General features: G+C 40.3%; 1 protein-coding gene across 5 annotated transcripts in view; it reads right to left on the bottom strand.

Moving 5' to 3' along the window:
* Positions 1-26,489, bottom strand: part of LOC117246626 (carboxyl-terminal PDZ ligand of neuronal nitric oxide synthase protein-like) — a 258,146-nt gene that overhangs the window by 89,421 nt on the left and 142,236 nt on the right. For 3 of the 5 annotated variants that reach the window (XM_033610487.2, XM_078169029.1, XM_078169028.1), the window contains 2 exons: positions 10,207-10,348; positions 74-291 (listed from right to left, as the gene is read on the bottom strand). In XM_033610487.2, coding sequence (XP_033466378.1) covers positions 74-291; positions 10,207-10,348 — 360 coding nt within the window. The remainder of the gene's footprint in view (positions 1-73; positions 292-10,206; positions 10,349-26,489) is intronic. The other 2 variants (XM_033610488.2, XM_078169030.1) reach the window with 1 other exon arrangement.

Raw genomic sequence — 26,489 nt, 5'->3', positions numbered from 1 at the left:
TTGTTTTAAATGTGCTATATAAATAAATTGGTATGGTATGGTATGGTATACAAACACAAGTTTGTTGATTTACCTTGCTCTCCGATTGGTTCAGCTCAGGTGCCTTGGCTGTGGCGTCCAGATCAGTCACCCCTCTATTGAGGTTTAACTCCTCTGCTGCTGACACCTGGCTCGTCTCCTCCGCATCGATATCCGTCTCCTCTGTGACAGTCGCCGTCTTCTCTGCGCCTGTTAGTTCCCGAGCTGAGCCGAGGAAAGTACACACACATACAGGTGGATAAGCACGCACGCCTGCATACACACATGTGGACATGGGCATGTACACAGGCACACATGGGCGGACACACATGAATACATTCAAGTAAGAAACATTATCCACAGCACCACAGAATACTGTATACATGATCATGTGCTTTAATAAGACTGTAGCTTAAATATATGTCCTAACTGTTCAGAGGTACAACACGCAAATAAGAGCTGTTAGAAAATGCAAAAAAAAAATAAATAAATAAAAAAATAAAGTATACAGTGCTGCCAGCGCTCTCGTTTCATGGGAGTTTCCATTTTGTGTTTTGAGTTTTTAAACTGTGCTCTCATTACTGTTAATACATTTTTAATGGGACAAATTGGACCAGATTGGATACAGACTGTGTTTTCTCTGAAGCAGATATCATTAACAAAGGAGATCAACAGTATTTCCCGTGTATGAGACAAAATCAATGCAGACTGCAACAAAACAGTTTATGAGGAGCACTGGTACTATTCTTTTTCTGCCCTCCACACTTGTTTGTTGCAAGAAGAGTCTTTAAATTACCTTTGGTAAAGGAAACAATTAAGCTGGGGGATATTGAAAACCCAAATATCACAATACTTTTATTCAAATATCTCAATATTGATTTTGCAGCAACATTGTAGGGTCTGTTGGTGCTTTCACAAGATATTTCCACAATGAGATTTTTGACAAATAATAATCGGTAATGTGGATATAATGAGTAAATTGGCAAAGGCTAATAGTACAACAGCTAGAGCAGTCTGGCAAGTTGGGAAAATTACATCACTTTACTGTAATATCAACCTTTAAAACCAGGAAATAATACACTTGCAACATTCAAAATCTAGGACGATATCTAGTGTCATATAACAATAATGGCATAATATAAATATATTGCCCGGCTGTAGAAACCATCTGATTCAGTTCAGTAAAACAGTCAAAAGCTGCTAAAATCTGTAGCAGATCAGTACACTGAAACACTTGAGCAATAGTGTTTGAGTGTATTGTTTCAATACAAATATCCTACATTTTAAATCCATTCCAATAAAGTCAACACGAAAAAAGTCTCATTTCTACCAAGAGGTCCCCTGTTGATTTCATTAAATGGACACTGAAAACCTTCCCAGAATCAAAAGACTGCCTTTGCCTTCAGCGTTTTGTTGAATATTTTACTATTTCATTTTGAGTTGCCTCACCATGGCAATTCACCAGAAAACAACTATAATGCTAGTTGTCAAAGTTACTTCTTCTCCTGACTACAAAGCCTGAGGCTGTGTATAACCTCACTCAATTCAAAGTAAACTGTATAACAGGGGAAATGTAAGGTGCCACTCTGCTAGTTGTGATGCATTTTCTTGTTTAAGCATAGTTATTGACAACAGCCCACGAGATAGAATTGCATTTGCTTCCTGGCAACTTGACTGTAGCAGAAATATATGATTGCCTGGATCCACTGGGGCCGTGCTCACTTAAGTGGCAAAGCTGTTTCTATCCAGAATAGGTGGCAGTTACTAACATTCATTCAAGGCTGCCTCTCACACAGCTTCATATGATACGTTTCATTTAAAAAAGCAATCACTTTACAACAACTACTCCAAAGAAGAAAGGATCTAAGTGGGTATAATTACTCACTTTATTTGCTAAGTGGAATGCATTTATTTATGAAACAGCAAAATCATACACTTGAATTCAAATAATGAGCAAATAACAACAGGTAAGTCTTCTCATCCACCATAGGTAAAGTGGCTGCACACTTCATATACTTTTTACAGAACTAAAGCCTCAGCATTTACAGCATCATTGCATTCATTGTGTGTTTAGTAACAGCAAGTTTATGTGAAAATATGGCCAGAGATCAATACCACTCTTACGTCACTGTGTTATGAACAGAAATAAAGTCAGGATGTAGTTAGCCTCGCTTAGCATACAGACAGGAAGCACAGGGAAACAGCTAACCTGGCCTTCTGCAAAGCTCAAAAATATGCCTAGCGACACATCTAATGCTCACAAATTATTTGTTGGATCTCAATAGTTTAATCCATAATGATGCAATGCCTGTTTGGTATGGACTGATTGCTTGGCCTTTGGTATTGCTGCTTACACCTTTCTCGAGAACAGCTCATCCAAACAAATTCAATCTTAACATTGCTGTTTCTTAGGTTCTGAGAAATACACCTGCCCTAACATAGTTCCATTCCCTCGTAATGCTAGAGTATACACATCATCTAATAACAGCTAAGGATTTTTAGACTAAGTTGTTTTCGGGAACAAAAGCCCTAGTTCCGAAATTACCATCAATGATGATGAAAATGTTTGCGTTTGTTTTAATGTAACACGTCTGGTCTCTTAGCTCTCTTTCCTCATTTGTTCCTGAATGTACTGTAGCTAGCAACGGTGAGTGAGCTGTACCCTGAGTGCTGTTCTGTTGTGTTACAGTTAATAGGCATCCCATCTCAATACACTGCACAGTGTGTACTTCTGTACTACAAATAAATATGTCCTGTTGAGCTCAAGAGCTCACACACAACACTGCACCTCCCGGGGTCCCCAGCAAAACACCCAAATGTAACGTTGATCAGATAAATGGTTGTCAAGAAAATCAAAGGACATAGAAGTAGAGTTTGAAATTAAGTAGGTATGAGGTATTAATGCTTAAAAATGCTGTTGTGGAAAAATGATTCAGTATGAAAATGCTTGAATGTCGTCATGTATAATAACAGTAATTATTTGAATGTATGATGCATCCAGGGTCATGGTTTAGGTACTGCCGGCCTCAGCGCCCTTCACTGTCTGCATGCAGGCATGCGAGGAGGCCCCAGAGTGTCTGAAGGTTAAGATACTGATGAGGACCTTGTAGATGTCTAGACATTTTAAATACACTATATATGGCTGAGTTATTGGGTGTGAATGCTGGAAGCATTCAAACCCTATGTTCTTCTGTTACCAAAATTCTTTATTTTTCTTATTATTATTCTTCTGCTGCGTTTTTCAACTTCAATTATCTTCAACATACTTCAACCGATTCAAACCATTCAAATTTCTTCTGATTCAGCTTCATTAGGACATTATTGGAAACTTTCAGATTTTTCCATAACATTCATACTTTCCCGGTAATTCAACGTTTAAATTCCGATTCCTATTAAATCCAATGGAACGAAAACGGTTGGACCGCTACTAGTTCCACAAACTTCAACTGATTCAAACCATTCAAACATGAAAACGTTCAGCTGAATTAGGACAAGACCGGAACGACTCTTCACGTTCCTAACATTCATACTTTCCCAGACATTCCAGATTTTTCCCAAATCGCTCATCTTCACCTGCACATCACAAATTCATACATTGACATAGAAACTCCATTCCAACTCTCAAACGTTCACGCTGCTGTCGACTTTCAGGAACTAATTATATTTTCAATATCTCTTTTAGTTTTTCTACAAAGTCAGTTTAAAATACATGAAGTTTTCAGCCCTTCTCAGACTTTATAATGGGTGTGTATTGCGTGAGCTAGAGTGGGTGATGTCATCACTAGAGTGGAGAGCAGCTGTAAACTCATCAAGAAATTTTCTCTTCAACTCGCTCATATGTCCACAATTTTCACTGAACATACACAATTTATACCAAAAAATGTAGGAAAATTTGTCCTGGTCACAGAAATGTTGACATGGAATCTGTCACACATACACATTTTTGCTGAGTGGCTCCAAAGCGAAGGGAGTGCTGTTTTTTTCTCATTCACTCCCATGTAAACTGAGAGGAGAAATTTCTGGAAACAGCTGAACACATTTGCAACTCGCTCCTGTGACCACATTTTTGACTCTAGAAATATAAAACATGACACGTGCATTCACGAGAAGTTTATCTCTCTCACCATCACTTTATTTTCATTATTGGACCAACGGTTTGGGTATTGGAAGAACTTGTTCGAGGAGTTCAAACCCATTATAAACAGCCTTTGCTGATGTGCTCTCTCATGAGCTCTCTGTGTGCCCCTCAGGTGCAGGCAAGTCATTAATCGCCATGACAACGGCTGCACACACAGACACGCACACACAGCCCTCTGTGTGTGTCTCACAATCTTTAAAGGACTGATTACAGCAGCAGAATCTTCATTTGAAACAGCAAATACACATTATTAATCCCTAAAGTGCCAAAATGGGCTCTCTAGCGCCACCTAGGCACACTAAAATGGCCACTGCGGCCCGTAGGAATGTCGTAGACGGATCAAACCAAAACTGGTGTGTTCGACCTACAAATCACGCGCTGACACCCATGACCTAAATCCATCAGGAAGTGAGCTATTTGCCCTTTCAAAGTAAGATTTCACCTCAAACGTGCACTTCTTCAAAAAACATCTCCTCCTACACTGTTTATCGCCTTCAAACACGCACACATGCCAGCTCAACTGCTGCTAAACAGATCTTCTGTATAACTTTCTCTCTCTCACCATTACTTTATTTTGATGATTGGACCAACGGTTTGGGAATGGGAAGAACTTGTTTGAGGAGTTAAATCTCCACTAAAAGAGGTCTCTTCTCTGTGTTCTGTCTCTCTCTCTCTCTGCGCTTCTGCCAGGTGCACCTACTTATTTACCATGGCTGTCACACACAAACTCACAGAAACATGATGTGTGTGCGTGTCTACATCTTACATGCAGACATGACAGGGGCACATTCTCCATTTTAACCCTTTAGGTGCCAGAGTTTATTGAGGAAAATATTCCATTTTCATTTCAACATTTCAAAAGGCTGTCGCTTGAAAGTGGTGAGAGATAAAGGCATACTGTAAATGAGAAAACTATTCATCATGACCCAAAGTTTGTGATGGGAGTATATTAACTCATCTAATTTGCATATTGTGGCGTCACTAGGCGGCAGCCATATTGGATTTCATAAATCTCAGTAAAACAGCATTTTGAACATATTTACACAGTAGATTTCTTTTGTTTTGTGCTGTTTTTGTCATCTCATCCTCAAAAAAAGGGAGGGGAATCTGATGGGAGTAAATTAACTCATCTAATTTGCATACTGTGGCGTCACTAGGCGGCGGCCATATTGGATTTCATAAATCTCAGTAAAACATTCAAATATTCAAATCATTCAAACTTTATTTTATTAAAGGCAGCTATTCAGTGTGGCGCCAGCTTTTCAACAAACTTTCAAACATTCAAATCATTCAAACTTTATTGTATTCAAGGCAGCATTGTAGCGTGGCTTCAGCTTGAAGCATTCACACCTGCAATTTCTTCAGAAATTGCTTCTCTAGTTGTTATTGTTACTGGAAGTTTTTGGAATGTCTTTGTCCGTGCACGTGTGGTGTGCCAAGGGCTCCTCTGATCTGATTTGTATTAAACATCTTTTCATTTAAGATCAACTTTGGCTTATCAAGTTTATCTATTATTCATCAAAATGAAGACTGACCGTGAGTACAAGTTTATTCTACATCAAATGCATAACTTGGGTCTTCAACGACTAAAAGTGCTTCAACAATGACAAATGTCATCACAGAGTCACTCACACTCCAGATCCGATCGAGTATTCAATGTAGTTTTCTGCCTGTATCTGCGAACTGTTTCCTCTATGTTTCATCTTTCCCCTCGCCCATCCTCTATCTTCATCTCCTTCCTCTTCATCCTCTCCTTCAGCCGCTCACCTCCACTGTCTATCCCACATCCACCTTCACCCTCACCCACCTCTTTCTCCATTTATACTTCCTTTCTTCTTTCTGTGCCCCCTGCTATTAGTACTGTCCTCCCCCTCCACTTAAACCTCATGCTTGATAACCTGCTGCCAGCACTACCGTCACCTCTTTCTCCATTACCACTTTGCTTTCTCCACCTTTCTACTCAGCAATCAGCGCTGTGCAATTCTGCCCTTCCTCCTGCCCTCTGTTGCAAAAGTATTTTCCTCCTGTTGTTCCCCCCCTTCTTCCTTTTCCTCTCCAACTTCACCTCCTCTTTGCCCTCGCTGACATTCTCAGGTTAAAGTTAATGAAACGGTCAGAAGAAAACGGCACAGTTCCTTGTGGCGAGGCAGCTATTTATTTTACTATGCAGCAAATAGAAATATCAAAATATATCCATTTGTACATGTCATTTATTGGTTTTATAATCACTTGCTTTAATCAAGTTATTTTAAGACGCCTTTTTTTTAAACTAAACCATGAATGGTATGAGATATTTTTGACATGTGGCCTAAATTTATAGACTGTGTTATATACAGTATGTGGTCTAATAACTGCACTTGTTTCTCATTCATCGGCTGATTGGCCTTTAATTGGTAGTTTTTTTTATGTATTTTGTTGGTACTTTGCCTTTATTTTTAACTTAAGAGAGGAGATAGAGTTGAATGATGTATGGGGCATGCATCTTAGACCACTAATACATTGTCTTTATCCTTTAACCAACTGGCTATGTGGACTCCTGAGCAGTACTAATGGGCTCTTGAAATGTATCTTTGTATTAGCATTATTATGTTAGGAAATCTTACGTCCCCCTCCGACTAAAAAAGGTGTTCCTCTTGTGTCTTCTTATGTCCCCTACAATGTCTGACCTTGACTATGCTGACTTGTATCTGTGCAAAGTTTGTCACCAGAGAGGTGTTTTCACATTCCTCTACTTAAGGAGCAAAGTTTGTGCATTTCACTGAAATCTGAGATTCAAACGAGCTAGATTAGGTACATCAATAATACAAAAGTCAATTGCTGTCTAATTCGGAAAACAGTTTTTTGAGAGCAAATCTGTAAATCAGACCAATGTAAATGTACTGTAACACTGTGGCAGATATTGTATGTTTCACATACAATAGGCCAAAGAGTCTCCTAATCTTAGTTGGGGTAAAACGTTGAGGCTCAAACACTGAATCTCTACGATATTTCCTCTATTGATGTGTACTGCTCTTTAACTGGTTAACCCAGCACAAGCAGTGCTGGATAAAGCAGAAAGTGACACCTAGTGCAAGCCGCAGTGGTGGGCGGAGTGGAGGCCAAATCCAGAATTTCGAGTGAGGGAGAAAGAATAGATCTGCCTCCAGCCCCTCTGCAGTTTTTTTTTTCTTTAAACTTTTTATGTGGGAAAATCACGTTAAAAAAATATTAATCACAGCAGAGTATTTTACATATTTAAAATGTGTCTGGAGGAGGACTTGAAATACGCAGTGCAATACATAATTCATATTTTATGCTAAAATGCGCATTGTTGCAATGCGTCCAACTTATTTTTATGACTTTGTTTTTCTAGCACATGGATGACCACACAAGTTATAACAAGATACCAGAGACATGATCTGCCTTCTTCTTCATTTAGAAACATACTTAAACAAATGTTACTGCATTGGAAACATCTGGGCAGCATGTCTCCTTTGTAAAGACAACAAAGTCGGAAAGTCAAACTGAATGAGCCGAAATAGCTTGGTCATAAAAACACTTTTTGCACAGTATATTAATATTTCTGAATATTGCTGACAACTTTACATGTCCTGAAGGCTTTATTTCAGTGTTCAGTACTTAGTGATCACTGAGCTGCTGAATGGAACTGCATGCCTGTGGCACTGCCATGTCTCATGTTAATGTGTACTGTAATAATAGTATTCCACAGTTTGGCATTATTTTCCAGTGAGTGGGCTTTATTAGTTCCAGACAGTGATGAAAGCCAGTTTTTCTACACAGTTATTTGTTTGTTAATAAGATTAAACTGTTCATTTGATGTTGTAGCATTTTGTACAATTGCTCTGAAACGCTGCACATGAACGTTCGTCTAGTACAAAACATCTCTTCCCTGCACTTTCTGCTCACTGGCTTTTTCTTCTGATTCCCTACTGCTCAACCTACTTCCCCATCCCCTCACAACTTCTACATTTTATCTTTTTGTGCTCCTCTCGTCTCAGCCCAAGTTCCTTTTTTCCCCCTTTTCCTCTAATATCCATCTTTTCTTCTTCCTCCCCTCCATATCCGTGCTTTCTTCCAGCTTTCCGTTTCCCTAATCCGCTATCTCCCACTCTTCTATCCCTTCTCCTTTCATTGCCATGATAATTAGTTCTCCAGATAAGCTCATTGGCTGTGCGTGACGGCTCTTGTGTTGCTTAACACACCATGACAGCGAGTGTGCGAGTGTGTGTGTATAGGCCTGAGTTGGTATGCATGTGGGGTCCTTCCATTATGTGTGGATGTACAGTTATGGTGTGTGGGTGATCTCTGGGCTCATCAGTATTTGAAAGAGAAGTCGTCTCTGGAGGGCTGGAGGGGGATGTGGAGATAACGTACCCCCGACAGGCGCTCTCAGATCGCGGTAGGGAGGGTGACCAGCGCTGGCTGGCAGCTGTAATGACTGGAACGATGGTGTGAGAGAGCTCCGATCGTGGACTCTTTCGACTGACGAATCCCCATGTCTGTCCTCTCAGACCCCTCTCAGAGCCACGTGTCCCTGGGCTCCAGTGAAGCCCGTCCCGTCCAGGCACGAGGCAGCAGATAAAAGCAGCTCAGCCCACCAGTGTTGCTGTGTGGTGCCTTCTTTCTTTGGGTTGACTCATCCGTGACATTCACTCCAGCATCCAGCTCCCTCTCCTGCTCGCCAACTCTGGCACAATGCAGGCAGGAAGGAGCACTGTGTGTGTGTGTGTGGACTGTGTGTACAGTGCAATCTGCTTATGCTATCTGAGGACATATGACTGTGTGTGTGTGTGTGTGTGTGTGTGTGTGTGTGAGACTGTGTGCACTAGGGAATGTGCTGTCAAGATTTCAGATTTTGCATTATTTTTGGACTTTATATTCAATTTCCACCAAGGCCCTGATGATACAGTTCCATATATCTTTTTTTTTTTTATTCCATGACCTAAAAATACCATTCCCTCCTGGTTTGTATATCTTGTCTTCCTAAAAGGATGAGGTGAGGTATGCTCTGCTCTACTACTGGGCTGAAACCTTGTTCACAAGGGGGCCAATGGATCCTGGCTTCTTCTTCCACAAACTCCATCTTCCATCCTGTTTTAAACCCCAAACCTACAACCCTGCCACAAATTCTTCAAAGGAATTGTAAATCTTTGGTTTTATTTTTGAAGCTATAGCCATTAGTTTTATCTGTATTGATTTTACTCCACAAACAATTGCTGAGACCTTAAAATGTAGCGCCATTGCTACAAACAAACAAAACACAAGCTTGTTTTGGATGTCAAAACAGTTCCAGGAGTTTCCTCTCCAACACTTTTTGTTCTTGATTTAAGACGCATTCACACATTTTTACATCTGCAACCACGAAGAACCTCCACCTCTTCCATCAGCACAGTCGCCGCTTGAGCACACTGAACACTCAACCGTCCAGCTCCACCTACACACGCCTGCCTGCCTCTGTTTTCCCTATTGCTGTTCTGTTTTGTTTACATCTGTTAAACCGCCTAAAGACATTGTGTTACACACGATAAAATACGTCACAGACAGCATTAGCTCACCTTCCCTTGAAATGTGCATCAGTGTTTAGGACACTCCAAGAATACCAAAAACAACTCTGTATAAAGGTATAACAACAAAAGAAGATACCTTTATAGCTGTTTCCCATGCTATCTATTTATCACTGACTTCACTTCATGGACCTTGAAGGAGCTTCAAGGTTGCAACAGATACATTTTCCCTTTCAGCTACTTTGATTAAAATGCAGCACTACCCCGCAAAACATTTACCCTGCACACACTGCAGCTCTTCTGTCCAATGCCACCTTCTGATTGTTTAAAGTTATTACATAGTGAACAAGCAGTAAACACAAATGGCTACATTTTCTGATAAAAGATAGAAAATAAATATCAGGATTTCCAAAAACTTCTTGAGGTCAGAGCAGCAGTATTTAACAGTTATACAAAATGCAGGCCAGTAAGAATGGGATGCTGACTGAGTAGAAGGTGCATGTTCAGCTTGTGTGTGTGTGTGTGTGTGTGTGTGTGTTTGTGTACCTGAGACAGAGGAGCTGTTGCCGTTCTTTTCGCTGTGGCTGTCCTCCTGTCCATCTGCATTCTGCTGCGTGTGCTGCAGACTCAGTTTATGACAAACCTCGAACGCCTGGCCGACTGTCCGAACAATCCGCATGGCCTGACTCTGGGTGGGTGAGGAGAGAAACACAAAAACAAAAAATGCAGTTTTACTTCTCAGAAAACAACTCAAACCACTTTTCTGTTGCCATTTCGTTCAGAATGCTCATTTCTGTACAGTGTTTAAAAATTTTTTATTCAGTTTTGCAATGCCTTTTTTGTTTGGATGTTCTCTTGACTAAGTTTGAGTTTCTGTAGGTGGTGCTCTTTTCTTCATTATCCTGCGACCCAGTTCTCCAACCAAACCAGAAAGGTAAAAATCTATCACTTTTCATGTGCCAGGGGATTGTTCCAGGAAATACTGAAGTCCACATGTACTGAGTTATTTTTCCACTGTGAAGATTTGACCCAGAAACATGTTCATTTTTTTCAAACAGACACAATAGGCAGGAAATGCAGTTTAAAATTAACAATATAGGTCACAGAGTCCACCAACATCACATGGTGATCACACACAATGAAGTCTCAGGTAGAGAACGTTGTCTGTGTTTACTGTCCAAACTCAGTGGAATATCACTTTGTAATTTCTATCTCTGACTGTATATTTCTCTTGTCCTCAGGTGCAAAGAGCTTAATGTGTTGTCTGCTTATCTCTCCCCGCCCTGCTCTGAAAAGACAGGTCAAGTGAAAACAACTTAGGTGACTTCTGTCTGCTGTCAGCCCCCTCTAGTCTGGCTTGTCAAAGTGGCGAGGTGTAGAGGCAGAAAAGATTTCATTTCAAAGCACTGAGGCCTAGCCTCCAAACACCACTCATCCTCAGCTGAATGAGCAGAACAGATGTAGTCTGGCCTAAAAGCCAGAACAGAATCAAGACTCAGCCAAAGGACATCCAATCCTTCCTTGTCCTGGTTATGAACTGAGGACTAGTCTTAAGTCAAAGCAGTCACTGTGGATCAAAATATTATGTGACCCCAGGCTTATTATCTCATGAGAAATATAATTTATTAGACACATCTGGGTGTTTTATTACATTAAAAACTTAAACTAGGGTTGGCAGAGTCTGAGATGCTCGGCCTTGGCTTCAGTCCAAAGTCATTTTTGGTTCTGGGTTCAGACAAACTCCATACATTCACTTTCTGTACAGTGGTGAGGTTTGGCTGCAGTCTTGGTTTTCTCACAGTGTAATTTATTTTTTATGTTATTTTTTTTTATCAAAACATGCTGCTTCAGCTTCATTTAGTGCTGATGTTGTTTCCATAGTGACTTGCCAGCAGCTGTGTGTATCAGCAGAAAGAATTTATGCCCACACCAGAAAAAAAGTGCTTCATACCTACTGACCCTTCCACAGAGCAACAGCTACGTCCAGGAATGACTGAGCTGCCTTTGTGGCCTCTACTTTGTTGTGCTTAGTTGCCTCACTGAAAGTCAGTGACATCATGAGATCACTTCAAAAATGTCAAAACCTTTGATGGCTATATGGGGTCCAAATTAATGAAGATATGACAGAAGTCAAAGTTTTTATCATCAAGGTTTCAGAACTGCTTGTTTCACCAGATTATTCTGGAAAGTGTGAGGCACTGGGTAGCACCAGACAATGTGAAATATGTAACATAATCATTAGTTGCAGCCATGGTGACCAACATTATTTTTGAGCTACCAACTGTCAGAGTAGCTAATGTAACAGAGGGCTCTCAAGATCATCACAGTACTGCAATACTGTGCTATTGACAAGCCAGCCTCAATGGATGGGAAACTTTTGCCACAACTTCTACGTTGCTGTTTTTTCTTATGGGAATGCCACGTATTTACATGATGCTACAAATGCCAGCAGCTTAATGAGGAGCTACGTACTGTAGGCTTTGGTGGTATGGCAGTATTACTGTATACCAGGGTAGAAATACAGACGTTATGATTTTCAATATCATCAAAAATACAGACACTCATCTTTCTATTAATCTTATAGTAGAGACGCTGTGATGAGGATGTTTCACTGTCATGTACTGCATACCCCAGTAACATTTCAGAAAGTATAAAGATATGAAAAAAATAGATGCTGCCCAAGCCTAGTGTTGGGTAGCTATTTTTTCTGGTCAACAAGAGCTGTAAAATATTCAACTTTGGGTAGAACGCTGAAGCCTCTGATCATTGTCACTTTTTACCCACTCATCCAATCACAGTGGACAGGGGCAGGACAAAGACCACAAAGACCACCCATCACATTGCTGAACAACAACAATGTAGGAGAAATGAATACTGAACCCACACAGACCAGAGGGTCCTTCCTCTTTCCCTATAGCCAAGTTTTCACCAAACACTTTCTGCATGGTACCTCTGGAACCAAAAGTAACCCTTCAGATATGGCACCTTGACCCTAGGTCAGCTTATGTTTCCATCACAAACGTACCCTTAAATGCGGGTGCAGTTGTTGTCACTCACTGCTCCGTCCAGCACTCACTGTATTTCCTCGTCACCGGTGACACAAAGGCAAGTCTGCACCTCGTTTATCGTCCACAGAACGGGGCTGCACGCCAACATTTTCAGAACAAAATAGAACAGGGTGCAGTAAGAGTCTCTCTCCATGGGATATTTAAAAAATAGCGAGTTTGTGCATTTAGTCCTTCTCAGACAAGCTTGGGGGTTTAGTGTTGCTGTAGCCCACAGAAATGGCGCTCCGCAATGCTTTTTTTTGTCTTCAAGTGAGGATTAGAATATATGTAGTTCACATAACCCAGCTGAAATTATTATACATAAACCCTTGAAGATCCACTCATTACTAAAAGCGTATGTCATCCAAGAGAGAATAAAAACTAATGGAGTAGTCATAGTTGTCCCAGTGAAATTTAAGGTGTGCTGATTGATTCCCATCAACTCATGCATTGAGTATCATTACAAGTTAATGTTCCAATTTCAAAGTCACCGGCTGTCGGCCTAGTGAATTGAATTATTTTTTCTCTGACTCCAGCTGCTGCAAGATGCAGCAAAACATCCTTTTATTTTATAGTTACAGTCTACTAATATATGTAAAACTCTCCACAGTATGAACAGTGGTTACATAAGTCTCAAAACCAGCCACAACTCAGCCCTAAGCAAGAGTGACTGTCTGCAGTCGACCAATCAACGGACTGCAGTGTTCACAGTTCCACCTTTTAGTACCAGATCTGTGTGCTGGGTACCCCAACAGAGGGGGGACCAAAAATGGTAACGGTACTGAATGGTTCAATTGGTAACACCGACAACTTTTCACTGTGGACATGGAAAAAAAAGCGTACCAAACTGAACTGTACCACACCATACTGCTCGGTGGAAACAGGGCTTATGAGCTCCAGCCTTCCCTTCATCCAGAGCAGGTACTCTACCTTGTGCTGACACTTTTAGTTCCATCAGTATTCTGTATCATAGCAAACAGATGCAACCAAAGCATCTCAGCTAAAGACAGAAATGGTGCCCATTAAAACAAACACAAACCGCAAAAGCTGCAATACATAACCTCACAACATGAACGTGAGTATCTGAGTATGTGGAGTTTCTCTAAAAAACATACATACTTCATACAGACAGACTTCAGCATAAACCATCTTTAGCTGTTAACTTGTGTCTCATCTGACATCTCTCTTTTCTAACTTTCTGGCAGCAAGTATTAATATCCTGAAACAGATAAGACAAGTTGCTCTACCAGCACTGAGAAAAGATAAGATAAATGATTGTCATTTTTAGAGAAAATGGCCTTTAAAAGCAGACTGTTCTTAAAAGAAACAGCAAAATATGCCTCAGTTGACAGAAAAACATGTCAAGACAACATGTCAAACTACCAAAAAAACCCCACAAAACTGTGTTTGACATTATAGTCAAGGGGGTGCCATTAGTTAGAGATGCTCACATCCGAATTTACTGTGTGCAGGTATCTCATTTTTTTGCAACAACTCCTCTATCCTTTACTCTCTTCTTTCCCTTTCCCTGTGCTGTTGTCCTCTTATCCATCTATCACTCCCTGTCTCCTCCTCCTCTGGGGACCCTCTATTCATGTCTTTTCACCCCGTGCATGGCTCTCAGCATGACAGTAAACATGTGTGTTTTCCTTTGAAGACATTTTCAGAGGCAGTTGAACAGGGGATGAGGACAGATGCTGTATTATTATTGTACACTGTGAACACACCCAAGGCTCAAAGTTCCCCACCTCATACACTCACTGATTGGTAAACACACACACAATGCTGTGCACAGTCTCTTTCTTTCTTTCCCTTAGCCCCCTGTATACGTACTCTCTTGCTCAGTTTGACTTAATCACTGTCAAAAGGCCAATGTGTAACTTTTCAATGACCTCACGCAGATAACACCTGTTGAGTTGATTGAAGAATTGTACTAATTGACAAAGATGTTTTCAACAGCATCCATCTCATCCACATTTGTCACAATTTTTATGGCCATTTTTATGATTCTGGTGTGCGAAGATAAAGATGTCCCTATTCATATTCTCAACAACAAACCTAATTGGCTTGATTGTTTTCCAATGAGGAAAACATCTGTCATTAGGCATAGAACCATATGTACCGGAATTGAGATGTCGGCAACGATTCTGTTGTCTAGAACAAGTAAACTTTACACTTAGAATATCACTGAAAAACACTGAATCAATACACTACACAGAGCAAAAGGGAAAGTTTTAAGAAAAGGTTGGATTTTAATATCTTAAAACTTAACAGTAAATGCATACATGGTTAGGGGTAGTAGTGCAATAACAGCTGTATTCTTATCAGGTATTTTGGGTCCAATACTGCAGCAGGCAGCTTCACCAGTCTTTAATCATTGGTACAGTAAGCAGCATAGAGTCTGTGGATTTGAGGGCAATACAGAGGTCAGGGACATAACTTTGGAGTATAGCAACTCTACAGTCAAGCATGAAAATACATTTATATTACCAGGATCTTAAACATGTACCCTAAAAATACCCCGAAGCCAGTGCAGGAACTTCAGGACAGCAGTGATGTGAGCTCAGTTCTTTGCTCCAGTTACACTCTGCCAGCAGCGCTCTGTAAGCTCAAATTGTTTTATAGACTTTTTGAGGACACTGGAGAGCAATGCATTACACTAGTTAAGCCTAACTGTGATAAAAGCATCTCATGCTGTTTTACTGAGAGAAAGAAAGCTTTGACCTTTGCAATGGTCTTTAAATTACAAGAGGCTGCTTTGGTTATGTTATTTATGCAACTGAAAACTATCTCAGAGTCAGCATGATAAAATAAAACGTATCTGTAATGTGGTCTGTTCAAACTCTGAAAAAGACCAGTGTTCACATTCTCCTGACACTTTCCACTTCTTGTGGCCACAAGAGCAATCTTGGAACAAATAAGCCAATGGTCTGATGACAATTTAGCCTCTGTGGGCAATGGCCAAAACTTTGGGGGTTCTAATGTAACCAGCTGATATCCAGATAGCCAATGATGGACATCTGGGCCAAGACTTCTTCTGTGAGCTGGTCATTGTTTATGGTCCGATGAGCACCTTCAGACATTATAGGCACAGTGTCACGACACTTTACAAACAAATATCTGCAAATGCACACAGATAAATTATAAAGACAAGCTAATAATAAAAAGCTAAATAGTCATGAAGCGATCGCCGATCACTTCCGAGATTGCATTTCAGCCTATACCCTCCTCCTTTTTTCCTCTCCATACAGACTGTTTACCTGCATGCAAAGCTCGCTAAAATGTGATTTGTCAATTCTTGACGGACTACAAATGGACTCGAGACAAATGCTTCCGGATACCAAAATCTTGTCTGCCTGCCAACAGAATCTGCAGTCATATGCAGAAAAAGTATCTGTTCATACAGAATACCACTGGAGTAAGTACTGAACTCTCTAAGGAGCAAAAGCAGAATGGGCATGACTTTGTTTCACCGTTGTAAAAACTCTTAGGCCACCTTCAGACAGACAATTGCATTGCGTGAAAAAATGTAGCCAGCTTATTCATCTGAATGAAACTACTATGTTGGCAAAGTGTAGATGAAATGAAACAAAATACTCCAAGAGGCATTTTCCTGATAGATTACTTTGCAATCTCAAGCTCTGCCTGGTGATCATCACAAAGACAAATAAAATGACTGCCACTGTGAAACCTTTCCAGAGTTCTAAAATCTTGCTGTGTAGCATTTTGGGGATTGACAAGCCTTCAAATTCATGGATCTGTTACTTAAATTGGATTTTGTGGATCACATTTCACTGTCTCACCTGTATCTGAAGCAAAAGACCCCCACCAATGCAGGCCCTTGTGTTTTTTTTTTATTTATTGCAGGGCTGTTTTCTGGTCTTCACATCCCCTTCAAAACATTTTAACCAGAGAGGTGGAAGATCACAAAAATCTCACTGAGAGACATTTTTGGAACAGTCATATGGATTGTTCTTCAAGATGCTGAGGAAGTCCCTGTTTGGTTGTTTGGAATAAGACTTATTGGGAACCAATAATCCCTATATCAATGTGCCTCGTCAGACTCTACAGACCTTAGCTGAACGGACATTCCCTTCCAACAAACTAATCTTTCTCAGCTAACTCACTTTTTATCAGGATGGTTGTCCTGTATCTAGACATTTTATGCCCTGAGCCAATTCTCCAATGGATCTCCAATTTTGGCGGCTGACAAAACTGTTTCGAGATTTGTCACTCAAATGCAAAGCCTGTATATCCTGCTGTAAAGACATGAACTAGTTCTTAAGTTGGACATCTGTCACCATCTCTGTTTGTCTCTCTTTCTCTTTCTCTGTCTCTATCGCTCTCCCCATCACCTTTCCTCTCTGTCAATTCGACTGAGTTAAATGTACCCGCCCTGTACCTCTGTCTGTCTCTCTCTTTTCTATATATCAAGCTGCCACTGAGCTGGATCCCTGCAGCAGAATAGTCTCTCTTAGCAGCTATAGGATAGGGCCTAGTCAAAAGAGTGATGCATTATTTATCCCAGATTACCCACAGAGGTTCAGCAGTGCTTTCGCTGTCCTCTTGGAAGTCTTGGCACAAGCCATGATAAGGGACAAAAGGGAATGTAATGCAATCTAGGAAAAAGCAGGGTAAACAATGAGGGGATGGCAGGGGAGTTACTTCTGATTAAAGCCTTTCCTACCTCTTTCTCCTCTGCTGATGAGCTCATTCATTCTCGTTTACATATGAACCACATCCATCACTCAGTGCACATAAAGTATTTGTAGTGCAGAAGGGAAGAGATTATAGCAAGGACTACATCTGATTTATTCTGCCTCCTCTTATTGACTGTCTGACCTGGACTTCCTGATGACCAGCTAACTACTCCAATCATTTGGGCACATCCGGGCCTGATGTTCAACAAACACTTTGATTACCTTAAGGAAATTAGTAGGACAGCCAGGAGGAATAACACCAACACTCAGAGAGAGCACTGCAGATGGACATACTCACACTAAACTAAGTAACTAATCAATGGCCAGGTTTGAGTGTGACTGTGAGCGTGTTTGAGTGTGAGAGCGGGAAGTAAGTGGAGTGTGATGAAATGAAGTCATGATGCCTCAGTGACTCTTCAGGACCATTAGCTCGCTTTCCAGGCTGTGCACAAAGCAAGGGTACATCATACAAACACATACACACACACACACACACACACACACACTCGCACACTACAACGTCATGTTAGAGATGGGTATCAAACCGTAATGTTTTGTTATTTTTTACAACATATTGTGCAATACTATGGACAAATGTGTTCATACGGATAAATATATCTGTAGTCTAACGTGCACTGTTTGTCAAACACTGATTAGTGACAGCTGCCACAATATCAACATTAACTGCAAACCATTGAATTTCTCTTTTTTTAATATTTAAAATGGGTAGAATCTTTCTTTATTGTAGTGCACTAATTCTCCCATCTCTCCTTGCCCCACTCTCTCTCTCTCTCTCTCTCTCTCTCTCTCTCTCTCTCTGTATCATGCCTAAAATGAGACAAGAATTAGTGAGCTAGCCACCCAACAGTCCCTCCACTTTACTCTCTGCCCAAGAGACAATTTGCTAGCAGGAGAGCAGGTAGAAGCTCAGGAGACCAACATTCAATACGTACAGCACAGGGGTTAACTCAGGCTGAGGGATTAATTTGTGTGCCGGCAGCAACAGAAAGTTTGCTAATCTGGCGGAGACTTTCTATTTAAGCAGCTGAAGGTCCATGTCCCTGTCAGCCATTTTCTGCTTTCTTGCTTCGGCTTTGTTTTGCTTTCAACGGATATGACGTTCCGCTGCTTGTAGACTACTACAACTGTCAAAACCTGGTCTAAAGCCATGACAAAAAAAAGGGAGACATAAGGCCCGTTTCCACCACAGGAACTTTGGGGTAATTATATGGGGCCGGGGCCGTTGGTGCGTGTCTCCACCGCAGGAACCACCCCCGAAGGACAGAGTTCCGGAACTTTTACAGGGGCTTTAAAGGGGAGTAGGTACTCAGAACGGCCCCGAGAAACTCCTGGCTGGGGCTTGGGGATTACTTGGTGCTGATTGGATATACTCAAGGCGGGATGTGACGTTTTGTAATTAATAACATGGTTATCGTAGATTAGCTGGGCTAACCGTTAGCTGTTAGCGGTGTCTGTAATAACTCAATAAACGGTCCATGAAAAAAATATTTTTTCCACCGGATATCTTAGTTACAACATGATTGAGCTAGCAAAGCAGTTTTGTGTTGCTATGTGTGGTATTTATTCAGTTTTGGGAAATCACGATTTCTAGAAAGCATCAGCTGACAGCTAACAGCAGCAGCAAAGCTACAGGCTACAATGAGGCTAAAAACAGAGTTCAAATGACGTTTTTCCAAACAACTTTTTATGTCAGGGCTTCAGGACACTTGGATCACTATGGACGAGCAGTATGGAGATATTCTGTGGTTTCAATTATGTGTTTTTTGGATGTTTGAATCTGGGGCGCCCAGCCTGCATTAGGTGGAGTTGTGCTGCTACCCACTCTCCCCTTGGATCTCCGCAAGGGATGTGAGGACTCCAAAACTTCACCTGAGCCTCCCTCGGCATATGGGTGAGTAGATAATGGCTGAATTTTCATTTTTGGGTGCACTATCCCTTTAAGTAAATCGTTGTTTCCCTTAAGTATCAATTAATGGCATTAAATGGATGTTAGACTTGTTAAATTCACTTTTTTTTGGTTAGATACTTAAATATTTAAATTTTGCCAATATTGGACTTGTTAAAGTTTTTGTATGGCTGCCAAAAGCAAGTTTAGCATATTTTGTGAAAATAAGGTGTCATTGAAAAGTAATTCAGCATGCATACAGTGTAACAGCATTAGACGCAAGTCCACTGAGTGCATGTTCGGCCTATATTCATGTGACAGCTGTGACAGGTTAATATCTGGTAGTCACTGTTACTAGAGACTCCAGTCTTTAAGATTCTTACAGGATTTCGTTGACTGACATTTCAACTCAATGCATCAATTCCTTTGCATGTTCTTCCCATAGCTACATTGGTTTTCCACTTGGTTTTCCACTGGATGCTTCTGTTTCTACCCACTTTTCAAATCCATGCACCTTATGTGGAGGGGATGCTTTATTTCCCATACGTGTGAATGTGAGTATGAAGGTGGTACTGCATGTGTAATAGCCTTGTAATTGACTGGTGACCTGTCCAAACTGTACCCCGCTCAGATAAAGCGTAAATAGAAAATGATGGTGCACTGTCATTGTCTATTGTTATCATAAAAAGGGATCAGGTGTAGCTTCACAGATGACTGAGCGAACAGCAGGTAAGTTGTGTCCCAGTTCAGAGGCTGAATAAGGACACAATCTCCAAAGGGGTGTCCTGCAGTAGCCCTGGATGCCCGACTGAACCTGCCCCTCCCCCTTAGACAAGACAGACTAGAGTCACAGAAACCAAAACTGATGGTGCATTAGGGTGCTTCTTGTAAAGCAGGCATTTGCCTCCAAACAACCAACAAAGTGCAAAGTCTGTCAATTTTCATGATACCACAGCTTTCAGTACAAGTTGTAAACAGAGACACAGCAAGAGACAGAAACAGTGGAGGTAAAGAATTCAGGGAGTGTGAGAGACTGACAGAGCTGGCACCTGCTATAAAAAGTAAACTGTATCCTGGTTCATAAAAAGTACACATTGACCAATAAAACAGGGCAGGATATTGATCTCAGCTTGTGTTTACATCCCAGCACTGACGTGGCATGATCAATATATCACACCGCTGTTATAGAGCACCTGGAAAGAAGCATTCTGAAGAAAACACACCTACACTATGGCTGCAATGACTTGTTCAACTGTGGGTTATTTCTGCTCCTGCTGTAAAAGCACTACAGACTTGACACAGAGAGTGAGACAAAAAGTTCTAGAACAGACAGACCATTTCAATGGGATATGGATATTCAATAAAAAGTGCTGAAAGGCTATTAAATCCAATTATCTTAACCCAGCTGCATTGAGAATGACGCTAGTCCTTATCATTGATATGTCTGGAAATAGCCATATGTCATCTTATATCAGCACTCCTCAATGTCAATGACAAAACCACTGATCCTCAGTCAAATTCTGGAGCCTTATCCAGGCCAACTATATTTAAACTCTGCCCATGTTAAGATATAAATCCACCAAACTTCTCTAACTTAAAATATAATTTCAGACTATAATACACTGCTTGAAACTTGCCTTATTTGTGCTGCAGCTCACTCAGTACTTTCTGATGTAATTACCTTTGAGCAAAGTAGGATTTTCAAAAAATCATTTATAATGCATTTCATGATTATCTGAGCTTTCAATCATCCTCCGAGGCAGAAGATTCAACTTGTCATCTGCTTCCAAGGCTGAACAAGTAGGAGCCATTAGCCGACACTGAATGACAGCATATGGTTGGAGAGAAAACTCAATTAACACTTGACACGATAACCACAGCTCTCTCTCTCCATCTCATCAACCAGCTGTGGACAACAGATGAGTCTTTCTCCATCATACCCATTAGATGAATAAATAAAGAAATAAATATGGACCAAAAACTGTTTTTTTAAACCCACCAATGTCCATTATTTGTTGTTTTTAATCCTGTGGGTGTTGAGTGCATTTGCATAACTGCATAACTTGCCATACTTGAAAAAAGGAATCATGGGGCCTATTAGTATAATTAAAACAATAACAACATAAAAAAGCACAGCTGCCAGCTGCAAGATTTCCATTTAGCAGTGATGATGGGATGTGCTGTGCTGTAGTCCATTAGTAGGTTCAAAAGGTTGTAACCAGGTTTTGTGCATCATCCTTACTATCTTTATCCATGTCTCTCTTCATGCTAGGCTATTTAATGTGCTGCTTCATTGGTGATGATATGGCTCTACAGTATGCATATTACTAGTTAGGACCATAGACTGTTAAATAATGGCTGTAGCTACCATGACTTCACCAATTTGTTTGTGGACTCTTGCTTTGAAGCCTGGAGTTTGGCATTTCAGTCATTGCCATCTTGGTTTTCTGGAGCCAGAAGTGAGTAAGGGGTGGATCTGACTATCGGCAAACAGCCTGTCACTCAAAGCAGCCCGACCTTAGTTATGCTTAACTTGAAGCCTTAATAAAATGTGAAGGGGTGAGTTATCTAAAAATTAACCCTGTACAGTTGTCATTAAGGGGGACATTAGCTATAGAATGTTTTTTTGTGCAAGGCTGGTAACATGTTTATTTCAGCTGTAAAGTTGGGCATTTCAACATGGCTGTCTATGGGGACAGACTGGCTTCTGAAGCCAGCCTCAAGTGGCTGTTCAAAAAACTGCAGTTTTTGGCACTTCTTGGTTGGCTTCATTTTTCAGCCCCAGAGATTTCCACTTGGTTAAGGTTGTATATTTAAGGGTGAGTGAAGCCCCATGGAAAGACCTCTTCCTTTGGAGAGCACTAATGTACTCATAAAACCTTATGGCAAGCTACCCTCTAGATTTTGATATTTATTATGTACCACTGGAAACTCTGACCTGATGGTGGCACTAAAGAAAAAGCTTATGGGCTCACTAAGATAACCAGAATGAATCCTAGGAGGATGGTGGTTTTAAAAATGAATGAGACTGAAAACTATATGAAAAGTGTCTGCTGAGGAAGATTGTGTGATATGGCCAAAAGTTCTAGAACAGCTTCTAAATAAATGTTGTGGTCATTTGGTATTTCATGGTAGTTGCTCTCAATCAAAGAATTGGAAGGACCATCATCGTGATTTCAAAATCAGGAGTAATTTAGAGCCCTCAGACAAGTTACAATCAGACAAATTACAGACAAGTTAATCAACTGGCTTAAATCCTCACCCTGAGTCAGGGATTTGCGGTATCTTGAGCCCAGCAATTAGAGTTTTCAAGTTATATATATATATGTGTGTAGATATATATATATATATATATATATATATATATATATATATATATATATAAATGGATTATATTAAAAATATTAAATGTTTCACTTCATTATATAGAATTTAAGCTACTTAAAAAGGAATCTATGGATTACTTGTATCACTGTTCATGTTGGCAGATATGCAACATGAAATTGGATCTGAGTAATTAGCAATAATGCAAGATTCATAGGCTCCATTTTTATGTATATTTGTATACTTGATTCAAGTTTAATGTACTTTTATTTAATTTGTGAAAAAAAAGATGTGTGTCAGTCATCTTCTTTAGTACTGTTTATTGTTCAATTTTAGAGTATCCTGCTTCAGTATACATTTGTCAAAAACTCTGAAATAAGCAAACTTGAGAGATACTTTCAAAAAATGTTAGTTAATGTTATATGTGTGGGTGTCATCCAAGAGACAGCTGTGCTTTGAGCAAAATGCTAACATGCTCACAAAGACAACGTTAACATACTGATTTTTAGCAGGTGTAACGTTTACCATAATTGCCATCTTAGTTTCGTACAGTTCAGGATGATTGGAATATTGTATGTTGAATGTATGCCTTTTGGTCAATACCCAAAGTACAAGACAGATCTAAATTATGACCTTCTGGTGGTGCTATATAAAGTGAGAGAATAACCAAAGTTATTGCAAATCATCCTGAGGGGATCGTAAATGTCTGCACTTAAGTTCATGGTAATCCATCCTATAGTTGTTGCGACATTTAATGTAAAAAACCACAAAATGTCAACGTAATAATGTTGCAACAGGAAAAGTCAAACGATCATTCAAGTCAGTGGGATTCATTTTCTGGGTACCATGGATATCCAGAACTAATTTCCTACAGTTGTCGAGATTTTTTACGAAAACCCAAAAGTGTAGATGTCAAAGTAGCTCAAGTTCTTAAACATCTGCCTGAAAAATTCAACTTTAGTTGGGTCCTCGACTGGATGTGAGATCCTGGCCTCTCCTGCCCTGACCCTTTGCTGAACCTTTTCTCTGACTTTTATTTCTCACCTAAAAGTGCCTCTTCCAATCAGACAAAACATATTTAAATACAATCTTTTAGAGGGTTATACACAAACACAATCAAACACACACACACACACACACTGACCTCTCAGCAGAGGCAGCATTCAGTATTCTGATGAACACCCCCCGGTCTGTGCTCTATCACTCTCACTTCAATTCTACATAATAGAGGCCAGGTCATTCATTAGCCTCCTTTAAACTGTCAATTGGAGGAAGAGGCGGGGAAGAGTGAGAGAGTACGAGTCCGAGCGGGAGAGAGAGACACACAGCCTGTCTCAGTGTTAGAACTGATAGGCCACTAAAGCCTTTTATGCCAGTGTGATCTAAAGCACAGCCATTCTTTCACTGCTGGTAGTTAAGAGGGAAATAAAGTCTGCTTAATCTTCTCCCTCATCTTACACCCGCAACCTTCCACACGTCCAAACACTCACACAAAACCACACACTGCTTTGGATGACATTTTTATTGCATGTTTGATATGTAGATGCACATTATTTTTTCATTATGCCAAGAGTCTTTCATTCTCTTTTTGTCTTGTTTAATCTTCTACATCGCTCCACACTTTCTTTGTGTAGCCCTTTTAAATACACCACCATTCAAAAGTTTGCTATCCCCTGTCATGTGACATCTCAGAAGACTACTCTACATTTTTTAATGGTCTTTTATTCTTTTAAGTTTCCTCTTTACAAACAGATATTATTTTGTATGAAGGGTTTGTTTTTTTTTTTTTACATGGAGAATAAAAATGCTGTACAATGGTTCAACCAGACTGACATCTGAAAGGGCACAAAGAGACAAAGATCCCTCTGAGCAACAGCTGAATAAGAATAAAATCACCAGTCATTTATAAAAGAAACTGGAAGCTTAAAGCATCAAAATGTGTGCAGATTAAATTAAAAGGAGGTTCCTGTTTCAGTAGCGGCAGTTAAATAGACAATTTTTTTTTGAGCCAACTGAAATTATTGTGATCAGAGATCCAACTTAACTATTTACATGGACGCTAAATAAAATGATCTGATAAGATGTGCGTTTATATGCCCCAAAGCATTTAATCAGAATATAACTGTTTGAAGTTGCTCATAGTGGTTCCACCCACTGGGAAGTGTTGAATCAGCCAAAAATGTAAGAGGAATTTCTTTTTCTGCCATTATTCTAATTTTTTCCTGCAATGCATAAAGTAGAGAAGGTAAAGAAGTGGTTCCGCCTGTTAATACAAGTCAGTAGTGAGCAATGTAAGTCCCGGGTTATTTTCTGTAGCTACAAATCACACCTCATTTGCAGTCTGTTAGTACACACTACAATTTACCAATGTTCCCTAAGTGTCTCATATGCAGGCTACTGCTCTACCACTACTGGTAGCGATAGACAATTGTTATGTCCAGTGACTCCTTAATTCAGCCTGTAGCAACAATAAGACACATAAGGCTATATTTTCAAGATCCAAAAATTCATTTATTTATCAAAGCACTAATATAAGAATGTAGTACTGGCAGAGCAATTAACATTGGATTGGATTAAGCATTTACATGGTTGTTAGGCGCTAATATTTTCCTATTGACTGGACTATCAAATGTTTATAACACCCCTCTCAACCTGACTGAAATTTCCTTCCAATCAGACCGGATCAGGCCAGTCTATTCCTACTGAGGTGGTTACGTGATGTATTTTAATTCTGATTGGGCTGATATTCTGATTTTTAGTGGAATATTGGGGTCCATGTAAACACACCTAGTGTCACGTACACAACAATGACTATCACAAGCTGGATTAAAAGGCAATGTGCTGCTTTAACAAAGCCATTCTAAGGTTAGCACTATTAGAATTGGATTGGGGCAGCACCTGTTACGTCCCCCAGCCGTTTGTAAGCTGTGTATTTATTACGTGTATGCGTATATGTACAGTACAGGCCAAAAGTTTGGACACACCTTCTCATTCAATGCGTTTTCTTTATTTTCATGACTATTTACATTGTAGATTCTCACTGAAGGCATCAAAACTATGAATGAACACATGTGGAGTTATGTACTTAACAAAAAAAGGTGAAATAACTGAAAACATGTTTTATATTCTAGTTTCTTCAAAATAGCCACCCTTTGCTCTGATTACTGCTTTGCACACTCTTGGCATTCTCTCCATGAGCTTCAAGAGGTAGTCACCTGAAATGGTTTCCACTTCACAGGTGTGCCTTATCAGGGTTAATTAGTGGAATTTCTTGCTTTATCAATGGGGTTGGGACCATCAGTTGTGTTGTGCAGAAGTCAGGTTAATACACAGCTGACAGCCCTATTGGACAACTGTTAAAATTCATATTATGGCAAGAACCAATCAGCTAACTAAAGAAAAACGAGTGGCCATCATTACTTTAAGAAATGAAGGTCAGTCAGTCCGGAAAATTGCAAAAACTTTAAATGTGTCCCCAAGTGGAGTCGCAAAAACCATCAAGCGCTACAACGAAACTGGCACACATGAGGACCGACCCAGGAAAGGAAGACCAAGAGTCACCTCTGCTTCTGAGGATAAGTTCATCCGAGTCACCAGCCTCAGAAATCGCAAGTTAACAGCAGCTCAGATCAGAGACCAGATGAATGCCACACAGAGTTCTAGCAGCATGGTCAAATAGCTGCTAGGAAACCACTGCTAAGAAGAGGCAACAAGCAGAAGAGATTTGTTTGGGCCAAGAAACACAAGGAATGGACATTAGACCAGTGGAAATCTGTGCTTTGGTCTGATGAGTCCAAATTTGGGATCTTTGGTTCCAACCGCCGTGTCTTCGTGAGACGCAGAAAAGGTGAA

This window comes from Epinephelus lanceolatus, chromosome 6 (genome assembly GCF_041903045.1).
Source record: "Epinephelus lanceolatus isolate andai-2023 chromosome 6, ASM4190304v1, whole genome shotgun sequence".
In the NCBI taxonomy this organism is placed as follows: Eukaryota; Metazoa; Chordata; class Actinopteri; order Perciformes; family Serranidae; genus Epinephelus; species Epinephelus lanceolatus.
The sequence above is the reverse complement of the archived record's forward strand: the minus strand, read 5'-3'. Positions and strand labels throughout refer to the sequence as shown.